Raw genomic sequence first — 15,952 nt, 5'->3', positions numbered from 1 at the left:
AAATAGTACTATAATACCTTGGTTCTTCGTCTAGTGTTTATAAAGCATTATAATAGCGGACCACTTAGGCGTTGGATATATTATTTTGCTATACACCTAAACTAAGCGTTAGCGCTTTTAATTTAAGTATAGGGTTATAAGTAAATACTACGCTTCCCTTTTATATTTGCCCTCTAAGTAGAGGAAGACTAATACTCCTATAGCAATAAAGTACCTTGCTATAGCTATAAACTGTTATACTAACGTTTAACAACTCCTTTTAGTAAAGACAAGGACGTCTATATAACTTAGCCCTTCAATAGCTACGCTTCTCTTACCCTTCTCTTTAGCAACAAATGCACCAACTATATCTAGTTAGAGAAGGAGTACACTTAGACTTATATCTATAGGAATGATTAGAAGTACCTAGCTTAGGACTTGATCTTATAGAGCTATCTTCTATACAATCTAAAGAACGATCCTAGGCTAAAGCTACGCCTAGAAGAGGTAGGCCAAAAGTGGTTTATCCTACTAGAGGATACTATTAAAGAGTAAATAGTATAGTACTAGGCTAACTATAAAAGCTTATATCGCTAAGGGATAGAGACAATGGACAGGGATAAGCAAAGGGTAGGATATAGTCTAGGAGCTTAGCCTATAGACAGTAGATTAAAAGACTATATACTCTAATCACAGATTTTTCTTAGCTTCGGCTTTAGCTCTAAGAAACTTAGTCCTATACAATAGAAACTATCTATCTAGAGGACAGAAGTAAAAAGAAAAAGGTACAAATGACTATAAGGCTCCTAAGAGTAGGGTTACCCCCTAGGAAAAAAACTTAGGTACTAGCGAAAAGAATAAAGTCTCGAGGGCTAAAAACGAGCGAAGGATAGTAGATAGACAAAGACTAAATAAGATATAGCTGATAGAGACATTATTGGCGAATAGGAGGCCAATATAACAATAGATATTAGGAAGGAAACGTAGCTAAACGCTAGTGAAACTATTAGAGATAGTAGCTTCTACGCTCTCCCCCTCTTCTAGAATGTATATCCCTATATATCTAGAGGGCTAATGTCAAAAACTAGGTGGCTTTCTACAAGGGATTTCGACGATAAGCTCCTAATAAGGTCGCTCCTTCCTTACCCCCTTTATAGTTAAACGAGTCTAACTAGCCTAAGGCGCTATAGTACGACTAGGGGTTTCTTCCTTAAGGACCTCCTCCTCAACTATAATCGTAGTGTCCTCTATACTATCCTCTCTTAGTATCCTATTGTTGTAATCGCTTATACTATAGACCTTATTGCAATCTAAAACTATAACGCTATTATAGGGAAGCCTACTTAAGTGATTAGCGTAGCTATCTAGGCTAGTAAAGATATAGGCGTAGTCCTCTTCTACCTAGTTAAGGCTAATATTGTTAGTAACGCTATATTCCCTTTCGCCGTCGTTAGCGGGCGTTGAGAGATATATATTTATAGAATCTCACTCCCTGTCGCTATAGCCCTTGTCGCTAACCTCGTTGTAGTATCTACTATTATAATACTCCTCTCTATAATAGAACGGGGTTAGTCTATCCACTTCTAGCTAGATATTATCTAGCTAAAGAATTTCTTTATATAGTTCAGAGGATATAGCGTCTAGATAGGTATATTGTCTAGAGTCTCTAGGAAGTAAATGTTCTAGTCTTTGATTATCTAAATATAGAATAGGCTAAACTAGCGATATTCTAGCTTCTGAACTAAGCTTATATCTAGTTGACGTATATTGTTATAGATAAGGACAAGATCATTGATGGATATAACTACATTTTTAGGGTAAAATTTATGTTTATAGGCCTTATTGTAGCGTTTAGCTATCTTTTTATAGGCTATAGCAACCTGTTTAGTAGCAATCTTATAATTATACTCTACTTCCTAGAGGACATAGGCATAGAGGGCAATAAGCTTTGTATAGACCTTTATAGGATCTTCTCTCTCTAACTAGGTGTAGACAGAGTCCTAGGTAAGAATTTGCTATATAGGAACATCAAACTCAACTAGACTAATAGGCTTATAATTATAGGCAAACAAGAAGGGAGATATCCTATAAAAGCCCCTAATAGTTGTACAATCTATATATAAGATATATAGAAGGACCTTCCTCTACCTCTTTCCTATACTATTAGTCATCTTTATAAGTAAGATAGCAATTAGGATATAGCTAGCCTCATTTACACCGTTTATATACAAATTATATAGTAAGATAATAACTCTCTTAATACCTAATTTACAAAGGATCTCCTTGACTTCGCCCTTGAACTTAAAGCCTTTATCGACAACTATAACTATAGGATAACCCTAGCGATAAAGGATATACTATAAAATAAAGGACTTAACGGACTTAGAGGATTTGTTTAGTAGGATCTTAGCCTTAATATATCCTATAAGATCGTTGCGAGCCTCGATAAGGAAACACTTCTTCTTCTTATAGCTAGATAGTATATATTAGATATCGAGGTACCATTTAGCAAAAGGAAAAGGCGGAGACGCTATCCAACCTACTACTTCCTTAAAGCTCTAGGCATTATACGTTTAATATAGGGTATAAACCCGAATCTAGTTCGCCACATCTTCGTATATACTACGCTAATAGTAGTAGTTCGTCACCTATTAGTACGTTGGCTCCCTTCTATAATAGCCAACCTTATTATAACACTAGTCAAAGATCAAACGCCTCTCTTTAGAGGTATTAACAATACACCTATAACACTATATAAAATTTGTACTTTAGAGGAAAAGGTGACAATCCTCAACAAAGTATTTCAACGTTTCCCTTTTAAGCTAATATCGCTTTTAGTATAGACTATAGCTAGATAGAGCTTCTATCGTCGATAGGAAGTAGGTAATATCCTAGAAGCGCTAGGAATAACTATTCTAAAGGTGGATAGGTTCCAGTTTCCCCTCTAGATACAAAGTCTCTTCGCCTATATAGTTGACAAAGATTTAGACGTCGACCTAGTCGTCGATATCCTCCTCCAACTCCTTCTCTATATAGTTAAAGGGCCTAGACGGCTTATAAGACAATACGTTGGCTACAACGTTTTTAGGGCCTAGGATATACTTGACCTCGAAGTCGAATAAACGGATCTAGGTAATCTAGCGTATTATAAAAGTACCTAGAACATCGTTTACAATACTATTAAGCTAATAGACTAGAACTAGAGTATTAGTCTCTATAGTAAAATATACGTTAAAAAGGTAGTAGCGAAAACACTTTAGGAGGAAGAGTAGCCCCTTTAGCTCCCTCTTTATAGCATTATACTATTTCTCTACCTCTAACTAGATACTGCTCTTGAACCTATATAGGTGTCTTTTGCTATTAGGACCAACCTACTTAAGTACACCTCCCTAGCTAAGGATACTAGCATTGTAAACTAGGAAGATTATACTATACTATAGATCGCTATAGACAAGCGTTGTAAAGACTAGAGTAGTAGTGATTTTCTCCTTTAACTTGTCTATCGCTTTCTATTCAGTAGGCCCCTAAGTCTACTTAATATCCTTCTTTATCAAGGTATAAAGAGGAATTACAATGATTGTAAAGCCTTTAATCTAGATTTAGTAGTATCCGACTATTCTAACGAAGGTATATATCTTCTTAACGTTAGAATAGGTTTTCTACTCCCTTATCTTAATCACCTTTACTTCCTTAGGAAGGTGCCTATTAAGTATATAAAGATAACTAAGTAGGACCGCTTTTAGCTATACCTACTTCGACTTTATTATAGCGATAGTCGTATTTACTAGCTCTACATTTAGCAATACTATATCGATATTCTTAAGATGCTTAACAATAAATTTACAACGTCCTCCTCTATTTAGATAGCTATTATAATTAGATCAAGGACCTTTTACTATAATATTATCTAGATAGACTCGACAAACATCTAGGATAAAGTTACTAAAGATCGTTGTTATAGCCTATTAGAACTAGGCAATAGAATTTATACCCCCTATCAATAATATATATATATAGAAGAGACCAATCGATATTAAAAAGATCGTTAAATCGTAGCTCCGCTTATCGAGATTGACCTAGTTGTAACTAGAGAAGAGATCTAGAAGAGACATTAGCTTATAGCTACTAAAGTCCTTATTAAATTCCTCTATAGTAGGTAGGACAAAAGTATTGTAGATCGTTATAGCATTGGCCTTTTAAGTATCATTAATAAGCTATAATCTACTATCCTTCTTAAGAACAAAGAACTAGTTATTGCAATAGCTTATATAGCTATATTCGATAATCCTATATATCTGCCTCTCTTTAAATAGATCAATGACCTTCTATATTAGCAGCTTCAGAATTAAAATAGACTTGCTCTACTAGGCCTTATATAGGATAGTTTTAATATACTAGGGTAGAACAATATCCTTATAGATACACCTATATTTAGTGAAATCCTATATAAGTATAGCTTCCTAGTTTTATAAGATCTTAGTAAACATCTCCTTTTCTAGCTTATTGAAGAACCTATCTATAGTAGTAAGTATTACTTAAAGACGCTCCTCAGTAAGCCTTAAGCCTAGCTTAAGATCTAAGAAACAAAGGACTATAAGATTGTTCTATTCCTTCTTGAACTATATCTTTGCCTTAGCCTTTATAAGCCGCTTTTCTTACTATAATAGGTCTCCCTCTAGTATAGAGCCATCTAATAGTACTAAATCGACTAGTCGAACCTTATTTATAATATTCTTCTAGAGTATAAATATCTTCAAAGTATATCTAACCTTATACTTAAATCTCTATCTTAGCCTCTAGTTGAAAAAGGGGTTTCCAACTAGGGTCCCCCTCTTCCCTTTTAAATAGGACAATAATTCAATCTTTGTCTATCTAGACGAAGAAGATAAAGAATAAGGATATACAATATAAAAAAGAGTGTTAAAGAGCAGTATATAGGACTTCTATAAAATAAGATAAAAAACCACTTTATCTATATCATCGTCGAGGAAACTAAGGATAGTCTCGCCTTCCTCTATCTCTATCTAGTTAAAGATTCTTTTAGGACTCTTCGTCAATCTCTAGAATTGTCCTTAAACGGCTAGTTATATTAGAGATAATAGGCGATTCCACTAGGCAATCTTCTTAGAGACAATATACGCCTAGACTATCTTTCCCTCTATAAGTAGATTAGTAGTAATTAGATTACTATCGTAGTAATCGAAGGTTAGAGCAGTATCCTTGATGAACGATATACTAAAGATTACTTTGTATCTACTAGTAGTGTCCTTAGTTATAAAGAAGTAAAGGTTGATGTTGACTCTACCTAGGTAAAGAGTGACCTAGGTCTCTCTAAAGAATAGTGCTAAGCTATAAAGACCCTTCGAAACGACCTTAGTAGGCCAATATAGCAATATATATTTTTTAACAACGTTTATCGAGATATAGTTGTACTTTGAACTAGAGTCGATTAGGGCGAGATACTTATTATAATATCCTTTCTTAAACTAGATATATAGAGTAGGAAGCAACTATACTCTTATTATTGTACTAAGTTCTATATACTCTAAGACCGAAAGCGTTGAGATAGACTTCTAAAGTAGAGTATAGATACAATCGTCAATGTCTCTAGGTGGACCTTTACAAATCTAGCGCTCCTAGAGGCTTTCTATATAGATACCCTATACACTGTTTTTAATAACTCCGAAGATTACTAGAACTGTCTTAGTCTAGCTAGAGCAAAGACTATTAAATATATTTACATTAGTATATAGAGCCTATACGTAGACCCCTATATCTTTTAGTACAATGGTTAGTCCATTAGGCTTAGGAACACTAGACCCCTTATAGTCAATAACCTCAACGTTAATAGAAATGCTTTACAAATATATAATTAGAGCGTCCTTATACTTAGACAAAATATAGACTAAGTTATTAAAGGTTAGACTAGTCTTCGCCTTTATTATAGTATAGATTATATCCTTTATATACAATGGTAATATAGCGATTTTCGATAGCGATACTTTAGGCTATAGCTCCTCTTTCTTCGCCCAACTTACTATAGCTAGGTTCTTAAGGATAGTTATATAAGGTAGCTCCGCTAGAGGTATAGGAGTACTATCTATCTAGATATCGTCTTCCTTTTCGTCTTTAGCGAACCGACGTTTAGTAGGCGGTATACCTTGAAGTATAGTCTCTGTTTCCTTGTCCACTTCCTCCTTAGCTTCCCCCTTAATCTAGTCAAAGAGAGGAAGAGGTAGTCGATAGAATTCGTTAGCCTTCAATATAGGTCGTAGGACAACCTTCTAAGTTAAGATATAACCTCCCTTTAATAGGACTATATAAAACGACAATTGATTAGACGCTATATAATAGAAGGTGGAGGTAAGCTTAGGCTCCTTTTCGTATATAAGACGATTGATCGTTGTCTAGATGGTTATAGGCTCCTAATATAGCTTAGGCTACTAGAGGTAGTACTTGTTTAACACTAGGGACATATCTAGCTTGAATAAGCAACTATTTAGACGCTTATACTTACAATAATATACCTAGTATATAGGGTAGCTATTATATTGTAGACAATAGACTATATATATAAGAACGAGCTAGCCAATCTTGCTAACCTCTTATATATTGTCAATATCTACCTTTATAAAGGTGATTGTCTTAGCTAGTGTATAGCCCTTCTTGCTCCTATCGCCAAGGTAGTAGTCTATACCTTTATAATATATTAGACCTATAGCTATAGCTTTTATAGCTTCTATATACTCGAGGACTATATAGTCAGAGTCACTACAATAATAGCAATAGCTAGAGCTTATAAGTCTACTATAGCTAGGAGGACGACTATCAATATATAGACCAATGACGAAGTCAATACGTCTCTCCTATAAGCGGCTCCGCTACTACTAGAAATATATCTAAAGAACCTCAATCTCGTTAGAAGTAGAATCGATTTCGTATAAACAAAGGGCCTTAATCTTCTATTTGAACTACTTAGCGATCTTCTATTTCTAGATATATAGACACTAGAGCTAATTAACTAGATCGTCGATATCGTTAGGCGTAGATATAAAAGCTTTCTTTAGCTCCTCCTCTTTCTACTCTTACAACTTAGGAGTCGTCTTAATAGTAAACGTAGCTAGAGGCGAGTAGTACTTCTATAGATCGATCTTATACTTATAGATCTTAAGGAAGAGGTCTCCTACATTGAGACCCTTCTAAAGAGTATCCTAAACGAACTTAAGGAAGTCTACCTACTTTGTAGTATAGATAAAGTCCTTATTGTCCTTCTTCAAAGTACGCTAATAGTCCTTAAGAGCTACCTAGATCTATTGATTAAACGTATACTACACTATTAGAACGATTATATACTATAGCTCCTTATAAACTTTAGCAAGGGCAATAACGTATATATAGTCAATCAACTTAAAGTAGTTGTAGATAACCTTATCGACTAGCTAGTATCTCCCTTCAATTAGATTATAAAGGTAACCTCTATTACTATACTACTTAGGGTCGTTGCCCTTCTAACGCTTTAGGAACTTAGCTTTGAAAGCGGCCTAGGTCTCTTAGTCCTTTTTCTCCTAATAATAAATAATAAGCTAGATTATAGTATTATACTAGAGCTTAAATAGGTATATATAGGTCTTGTTATTAGTGACTTAATAAGCTTTATATATCTCCTCGAAGGTCTTAATCTATTATATAGTATTTTAACTAAAGAAGTAGCCCTAAAGGCTAGCCTTCATTAAGGTTAGAAAGGTTACACTAAGCGTAGTAGTAAGAATATACTTAGTTATCTTCTTTAGAGCTTTAGCTTCGGATTGACTAGAAGGTATTACCGTAGATGCCTCTATATAGATAGGCGGAGTAAAGGTATCTAGCGAAGATAGAAGAGGTATCTACGCTACTTTGGCTAGGTCTTCTTCGCTTAGTATACCTTGGAAAGGCTATAAGACAGATATATCCTTAGACTCTTCTTCGGAGGTTAGTATTAGGATTAATAGTATTATAGAGGTCAATAGGATTCTTAGAGCTTCTATAGACAATATATATATATATTGCTAGAGTCTAGTTATTAGACGTTTAGCTATCGTCTTTAAGAAAGGTAATGACTATATCGATAGACTATAAAAAGACTGATATATATACTTCTATAGGAATATCGACTTCTTCAACGTCTATCTAGAGGAAGAAAACCTCTTAAATAGCTAGGTTCCTTTAGAATATATAGTCTAAAGGCCCTAAAGGATGACTATAGGTTCTTTATAGATTACCTAGATACCTCTAGCAACTAATATACTAAACCCAACTAGTGTAATAGTAGTAAGAGTATAGCTCTTAAAAAGAAAAGTAAATGTCTATACTAAGACTTTATATCTAATATAAAACAGTGCTAGATATACTATTAGAAGGAGCTAAGTGTTATAAAGGTATAGCCCTAAGCTTAGAAGCTTATAAGTAGCTACTACGTTTAACTACTTTCGTAATTAGTTTGGCTAGACTAAAGAAGAAAATGACGATCGATAAAAATTCTACCCCTATCTCTACTTAGGAGGATAGAACTATCGTCTTTTGATTAGGTTAGCGTTTTACAACTATTATATTGATAATAATGAAGCTTTAATAGGTCTTTAAAGTGTTAAGGATAATAGGATATCTTTTCGATACCCTATATCGTCTAAGCAAAGGAAGGACTCCTAGGACAAGGTCTCAATAGACCCCTAGAATATATATACCTCAACAGGTTTCTATACCTCCTAGAGATACTAGTATCGGTATACTAAAGCCTTAATAGGTTGGTCGTATCATCGTTATATAGCTATCAATATAGTATCGTATAGTTCTACGATCTTAGAAGACTTTGTAGTCTATACTATCCCATTTAGATATAGAGCTAAGCTCCTCCCTAATTGAGCCTCTATTTGAAATAGTATAAAACCTCTATATCAACCTACCCTACTATACCTAGGACTAGGCGTATAAGATAGTCCCTAGAGGAATGTAGTGCCCCTTTAGACAAATGAAGATAATATATATAGAATAGTAGGAAGGATATCTCTTAAAAGGAAGATATATAGCTTAGATATATCTAGTAGGATATAGTAGAAAAGACAAAAGACAACGAGAATATAGTTAGAGCTCAATAGCTCGAATGCCTATCGTCTAGATAGAGGTAGGACAATAAAAGGAGAGGCTCAATAGCCTTCCTAGAAGAAGGAGAACTACCAACGTAGTGTCAACGAACGTATATTGACAACTACTTGATGTCTTACTTAATGATAAAGAAGATGGGCTTAGCCCACTTAAATACATGTGATCAGAGGGTCAGACCTCCCCTGGCAACGAATGCAACGCTCTGAGACAAATAGAAAAACAGAAAAACTGGGTCCCCTATGTCTAGGTAGTCCATCACCCTAATCCAGTAGTAAAGTAGATATAGATTAGAACAGGGCAGCTAACAACTGTATAGAATATAGTAATAGCTTTAGATACTAGCTATATACTAGTCGGGGGACTCTGTAGTATCGAGGGTGTCAGTGTAAGTAGGATATAAGCTTCGACGAGCCTTAGATTAGGAGAGTGTAAAAATTTGCTAAGATATAGCCTTCTTGACTATATAGAACATAGGGACTATAGCGCTTGGCGGGAGGGGAGGTATAGTGGATGCCAGTGTAGGCTGACAGCTTGGTAGAGATGGTGGTTGCGGTTGACTTCCGTGTAGAATGTAGAGGCCTCTTGTAGGTGAGCCGTTGCGATAGCTTGCGGATACTCAAATAGTTCGATCGATAAATTTAATCGATTAAATAGAATAAATAAGATGGCGGTTAGCGCGATCGTAAGTCGTAGCTACTATTTGATACGATAGTACACAATAGTAGTATATAGATACAATGGTGGAATGAGTGATAATCTATTCGATGTGGGGAGGCTCCCTCCACTGCCAAGATATCTTAGCAGTGTGTGGGGCGCATGGGCTATGCAGGGCTAACCCTGTATGGAGCAACCCTAACCTAGAGCCTGACCCAGATGGGGTCATCATCTATTTATATGCACAGGAGCATCCGGTATCACAGGCTTTGGAGGAACGGTTTCCAGGGAGTTGGGTGGCGCAGTGGGAAGCCCGAGGCCCCCTCCCCCCAGCCCCGGCCCCCCCTGCCGGGATCGTTCGAGTCCTCAACTGGTCCGCCGTTAGCCGTTAACGTATGAAGGCGGGGAAGACCGTCGCGGGAAGGATAGACCACGCGGCTGAACTGTCACCGTAACATAGCTCGACCCGTGAATGACGGACCAGCCAATGGCGCCTTCGGTATGCGCCACGCTGCATATTTAAATAAAACCCATGTTACTTCCACGCCACTCAGCTGGTTTCGTGCTCAACGTGGTGTGGTGCGATAACTCTCTGGGTTGCCCTGGTCGGGACGCTGGAAGGATGTCGCAGTCGGGAATGATCGATTACCAACCTTGCTATTGGAGATAACAGCAGCTCATAAGAGCTGTCCAACCCAGCCATCAAGCTTATGAGCCTTTTTCCAGGCCTACTGAGTACATTTCGGGAGCCCTCTGGGCCCTGAACTGTCTTGGGAGGGCAATTAATCACCGGGTCAGACTGCCGTGCCGCACTCACAGAACAAAGTCAAGCGACCACCCGAACCAGCTCCGGGCCAATACCACACGCAGAGGTTCGAGTACACTACTACTAGTACACCGAATGGGAGGGGGGCAGCTTGAGGTAGCAGAGGGCATTTGTCTGGGACTGCATTAATACAGCGGACAAGGCCTGGAGAATCTGCCTTGTCGCCCTGGGATATCCGCCATCTGTCCCGGGAAATGCGGCCTGGAAGCTAATTCCAAGCAAGAACAGAATCTGCACGCCGGTTGAGCTGGAGTAGGGGGCGTTAAGCAGCTGGCACCCAAACACCTCTCAGCGAACTGTCAAGGGGCACAACCAAGTAATGAAGTATTGAGTACAAACTCCAGCTGCTGGTTTAACGGGCGGGCCAGCAAATTGACCAAACGCACCTACTGCTGTTCTTGCCACCACGCGCTTATGCCCAGAGCTACTTTGGACCATTTGACAGCCACGCAAAGGGCCACCTCGACGAAGTATCCTTGGCAGATGAAGCAGCCGCTTTCGCCGCATCTTCCATCTTCTTGACCATGGCTTGCTGCAGCAGCATCCAGCGCACTTCCATCTCTTCCTTGCTCAACTCCGGCTTGCCGCCATGGACCTCGGTGTCTTTATCGTCCTTGCCGTTGTATTCCCCGTCCTTAAGCCCCAGCACCTGGCACAGCGCCTCCGCCTTGCCAAGCAACCATGCCTCGTGCTTCAGGCCATGCTTCCAGTGGTCCGGCAGGGCGCAGTACCCGAGATACCCCCCCAGGAGCGCGCCCGCAAAGCAGGCATTCGTATCCGCATCCCCGCCGCGCATGACCAGGTCGGTGATCAGCTCCTCAAACAGACGAGTCCTGTCCAGCAGCCCGCCCTGACTTGCCGCCATCCTACGCATCGCCATCCGCAGCAGCACCACCCCGGACCCCAGCGTCTTATACACGTACCCGATCGCCGCCCGCTCATCCAACTGCAGCGCCTCCAGCCCCCCATCGGGCTTCACATGCCTCCACAGCTCCTCCACATTCACCATCGCCATCCCCTCCGCATCCTCCCCCCTACACCACTCGACCGCCCGCTCCACCAACGCATCCACCTCCCCCTCACCACTTACCGCCCCCCTCACCAACGCCCTGACCAGCCCCGTCCCGATGACACAAGCAAGCACGCACCTTGGATCGGCATGCGTGACGCGCGACAGCGCCGCGGCAAGCGCAAACGCCTCGCCCTCCGCGCGCCACAGGCAGATCATCCCCACGGGGTGCGTGCGCATGAGGCTGCCGTTGGGCGCGGGGCGGCGGCCGGCGCGCTCCCACGCGGCGCGCGCGCAGCGCGCCGGGTCCGCGTCGAAGCCTGCTGAGGACACTACCGTGCCGACGAGTCGGCCTAGGCCGAGGGGCATTGTCTCGAGCGGGCGCAGGCCGGCGTGCACCTAGGCGTGGAGGCGCAAGGCGAGGTCATGTTGGGTGGGGAGCGGGGGCGGGGGTGGGGACGGGTTGGCTTGCGGGGTTGCGTTTGCGGGTGGGTGCGTGCTGGGGTTGGGGCTGCTGGGGCTGGTGCGGGCGGTGTGCAGGAAGGCGAGGAGGATGAGCAGGGCGTGGTCGGTGTCGTCGGTCCAGTGGCCTAACTCTTTGGGCGCGCGGTGCATGTCGAGCTTGAAGGGGGTTGGGTGTGGGGTGGCGGTCAGGGTGAAGGTGCGGGTGGGATAGGCGGCGGCGGCGTCGGCGGCGGTGAGGAACTCGGTGTAGAGCCCGATGGCGTCGCCGAGGGCGGAGCCGACGAGGACGCCCACCACGCGGTCGTGGAGCGCAGCCCGGAGGATGGAGGTTGTGGCGGATGGCGGGAGGGAGGGGAGGGAAGCCATGGCGGGCTGAGGTGCGTTGTGACTGGTCTGATACTCGGTGGTATGAAGTGATGGTCGAGATTTGGGTGGACTGCCGGTTCTCTGCGGTATAAGGGGAGGCAGAGGTTTGGGGAGAAGTGTTGTATCTTTTCAAGATCTGCGATGGCCAAGGTGAGATTAAGTGAAGCGGCTGAAGCAGGGTCCACTTGAGCGCGGCTCGCTGGCCTTTATTAGAGCATCAAACAAACGACTGAAGTTCAGCATGGCAGAGCCTCCGGTGGGCGGGGGATGGGTCGGCAGGATACAGCTCCGCAGCTTACGCGGAGTGACGCGGTCCGGTGGAGTGGTGGACTAGGCACCAACAAAAGGCAACGCAGATCAACGAGAAAACTGGCCTGGATATCCTTTGAGTTGTTGAGAGTCTCGCGGATCGAACAACCGGCCGCGCCTCATTGGCAGAGAGTGGGCGACGCCACAGCGGCCAAGGCCGGGAGAACTCACGCAATGATTGTCCACCTTTCATTCTGGAGCAATGACGGGCCAATTCTACTCCAGCCATTGCCGGAAAGCGTGGCTTAACTCTTTACAGAATACCCTCCCGAACGAAAGGGCTGGTGACAAGATATGGCATCACAAAAAGGAATTGAAAGGGATCTGCAACTGAGCTGTCCTGGGCAAACAGGCCCTCCAGTCCCGCCCACGAGTGCCATAATCACCAGGCTCGACAGGAGCCTACAGTCCGTGGGAGTCCAAGTACTGCAGAATGACCTCGTAGCCGGCCGAAGCGTTGGTGGCCACCGTCAGCGCGTGGCCGGTGTTGGGCTGCAGGTAGGAGGTGACATTGACAGCGTGCTGAAACACATTCCTCGTGGCGTCTTCATCGTAGACATTTCTGCAGTCCCGATGCAGACGAAGTTGTCGAACTCGCCATTGAAGAGCTTGTTTGGGGGCGCAGATCGTCAGTGGTAGTCCCGTCCAACCTCCAAATGGGGCAGACAAAATGAAAAGAACCCGGGTACCGCCGGTGGAAAGAAAACTCACCAAAACCGGCCCCTCAAACTCCGCCGCAGGCGTCAGCGGACTGGTGCCCTCCGAGGCGTACTCGCCCACGGCCTCGGGCTGCTTGATGCGCTCGGTGTAGGCCAGCAGCGCCGGCTCGAAGGCGCCCTTGCGGAGGAAGAGCTTCTGGAGGCAGCTCTCGGTCTCGAGCACGAAGTATCCCGAGGTGTACTCGCCGAAGCGGACGGGATCGTGCTGCCGCGCGAACGCGTGGTCGTAATTCAGCACGTCGAGCATCCGCGTCAGGTTAGTCAGGAGGAAGCCGGTCAGGACGGCGCCGTCGGCCAGACGGCCGTACTTCCCTAGCGCGACCGTAATCAGGTACGCGCCGTACGCGTGGCCGACCTGGACGACTTTGGAAGGCTGGAGCTTTGGGACGGGGTGCGTGCTGCCGAGCACCTTGGACGAGCTGATCAGCTTGCCGCTGCGAGCGAGGTTCGTGAGGCCCGCCAGGATCTCGACCTCGGTCGGGATTTGCACGACGTCGTATGCGTCGGGCTTCTGTGATTTTCCCGTGCCCAGTCGGTCGTAGGTGAGGATGGAGTACCCCTTGCTGACTGCCGCATCAACGTACGAGTACTCCTCCGGCTTAAGCTCCACGTCCCAATATCTGTTGCCGAAGGCAGGCACAGTCAGCTTCAGTTGCTCAAGTCAAAAAACCAAACTGACCTCTTGTCAAAGCCCAGTCCGGGCGTGGCAATCTGCAAAATGTCCGATTTTGCCCCGTTCCGCGGCGGGACGCACAGCTGCGCGTTGATCCTGAACGTGGAGTTGACGGGGTAGAGCCCGGTGACACGGTCCATGGCGCTGGGGGTCGACCACGTTGTGACAGTTACCGTCCAGTCTATGGCATCAATAGTGCTCTCGACCCGGGGCATGCTGTAGCGGCGATTGGTGGCGACAACGGGGACCGGCACCTCGAGCTGGACGCATTGCTTTGTGACGGTAGCTGCGGCACTCGATCCGGCTTGGCTTAGAGCCAGAAGCGCGGAAAAGGAGACGATGGACCGGATGTTGCTCATTGCGCTGTGTTGCTGGGCTCCTGTGTTGCGCTGAATGGGTGCTATGTCGCTGCCGAGTTCAGTCTTTTGAGGACTGGCCTTGGGAAGGCGGCCATTTTATACCCAAATCTGAAGGCAAAACTGTCTTTCCCGACGAGCGACATAGCGCCTTCGCTTGCGGCAGCGTATTTGGCGTATTCGGAAGCGTATAGCGTATTGGTGTCTGACTGTGCTGCAGGATTACTTCGCGGAATACCTGGACTTAGGTATGCCCGGAAGGATTTGCGTGACGAACAGTGGTCTTCTGTTCCCGAGAGCTCCGGCTTCGCTGCACGCACCTTGTCCATCGCCGACTTGTATCCCAAGTACGACAGCTTAACGCGATCATCGTGGGGTGGTTGCCCGGAGCGCTGCCACTTTACGGAAGTTCCACTGAATACGGCCCCCCAGCCCTAGCGTATTGCCCACTGGTTGACCGCACCCAGATCATTGTTCCATGTGTCGGACAACGATTCAGATACATTCATTCCGTGGTGCTTAGCGAGCGCCTTGCGAATGACCGTAGCGTCCTGGAGTGGTTCGGACGGCGAGAGTACTGCGGGAAGACTCTCAAAGGCCGGGTGTGGTATCCGTTCGGACCGATCGACTCGGGAGGGAAGGAAGAAGCCCTTAGGCCCGGACCGAGCTTACTCAGTGACGTTACATAGTGTACAGAATACGGACGTACTGTGGTGTGATGGGTACCTTATGTAAGTTAGTCCCCCTTGCTAGGTACTAGCCGGGGACATTGCAGGTGATGAGAATGTTTTGTGGAGCGAAAACACGATTTTGCTACGCGTTCTGCGAGGAAACTCGCCTGTACACTGATCCTGGTCGGTACCTGACACGGGTGACTAACTTTTGCTTGCAACCACAGTACCTGGAGTTATGGGGAGCCGTGGTTGAAGACATATCCGTACAAGGGTGCCCGAGCCAGCCCGGCCTGATGGCGCGCTTCGGTAACGCCGCAACCCTTTTAAGGACCCATGTCTGGTCAAACGCGTGCGGGTATTCGGGACTCGATCCGACACGACTCCAGCTTGGCGAGTCGGGTCCTCGTGTACGTATGGACACTAGTGTAAAGTAGGTAGTTCTTGCGAATATTCCGGGTGTGTCCAAACAGCGGGGCTCTAACGTACCAACGTTATGCAGTTAAGGTCCCATAAACCAGAGGATCAAACGAGCGAAGCGAGCGAGGGGCCGAGCATTGCCGATCTCAGTGGGCGGGTCTGCCGCAAGGTTGAACCCGCGTCCCCAATGCTCTCCTTTTTCTTTCGACGGCCAAAGAACGTCAACTGTGACCCTCCTCCTGGACTCGGCCGCAATGTCGGGTCCAGCATGGGGAGTCGCGCTCACGGCCGAGGAAGCGGCCGAGAACAACGGCCCGCGCGTGCTCATCATCGGATGGATTTTCACAGCAAAGGCGTCCCTCTTCGT

The 15,952-nt window shown here is 44.4% G+C and overlaps 3 protein-coding genes across 3 annotated transcripts; all 3 read right to left on the bottom strand.

The window, feature by feature from the left end:
- Nucleotides 1-10,794: 10,794 nt before the first annotated feature.
- On the bottom strand, nucleotides 10,795-11,827 carry THITE_2116497 (uncharacterized protein; the record flags this gene model as incomplete). Its single annotated transcript, XM_003653910.1, has 1 exon — nucleotides 10,795-11,827. A coding segment is annotated over one exon (806 nt), but the record flags the coding sequence as incomplete, so codon positions are not given.
- Nucleotides 11,828-12,005: 178 nt separating this feature from the next.
- Nucleotides 12,006-12,437, bottom strand: THITE_2089113 (uncharacterized protein; the record flags this gene model as incomplete). The annotated part of the gene is made up of 1 exon (XM_003653909.1): nucleotides 12,006-12,437. The coding sequence occupies one exon, from the start codon at nucleotides 12,435-12,437 to the stop codon at nucleotides 12,006-12,008; it is 432 nt and encodes a 143-aa protein (XP_003653957.1).
- Nucleotides 12,438-13,148: 711 nt separating this feature from the next.
- THITE_125550 (uncharacterized protein) lies at nucleotides 13,149-14,497 on the bottom strand (the record flags this gene model as incomplete). Its single annotated transcript, XM_003653908.1, has 4 exons — nucleotides 13,149-13,308; nucleotides 13,341-13,354; nucleotides 13,458-14,085; nucleotides 14,145-14,497. The coding sequence occupies 4 exons, from the start codon at nucleotides 14,495-14,497 to the stop codon at nucleotides 13,149-13,151; spliced, it is 1,155 nt and encodes a 384-aa protein (XP_003653956.1).
- Nucleotides 14,498-15,952: the final 1,455 nt, after the last annotated feature.

Source organism: Thermothielavioides terrestris, chromosome 3, assembly GCF_000226115.1.
Source record: "Thermothielavioides terrestris NRRL 8126 chromosome 3, complete sequence".
NCBI lineage: Eukaryota > Fungi > Ascomycota > Sordariomycetes > Sordariales > Chaetomiaceae > Thermothielavioides > Thermothielavioides terrestris.
Note: the sequence above shows the minus strand (reverse complement) of the source record. Positions and strands in the feature narration are given on the sequence as shown.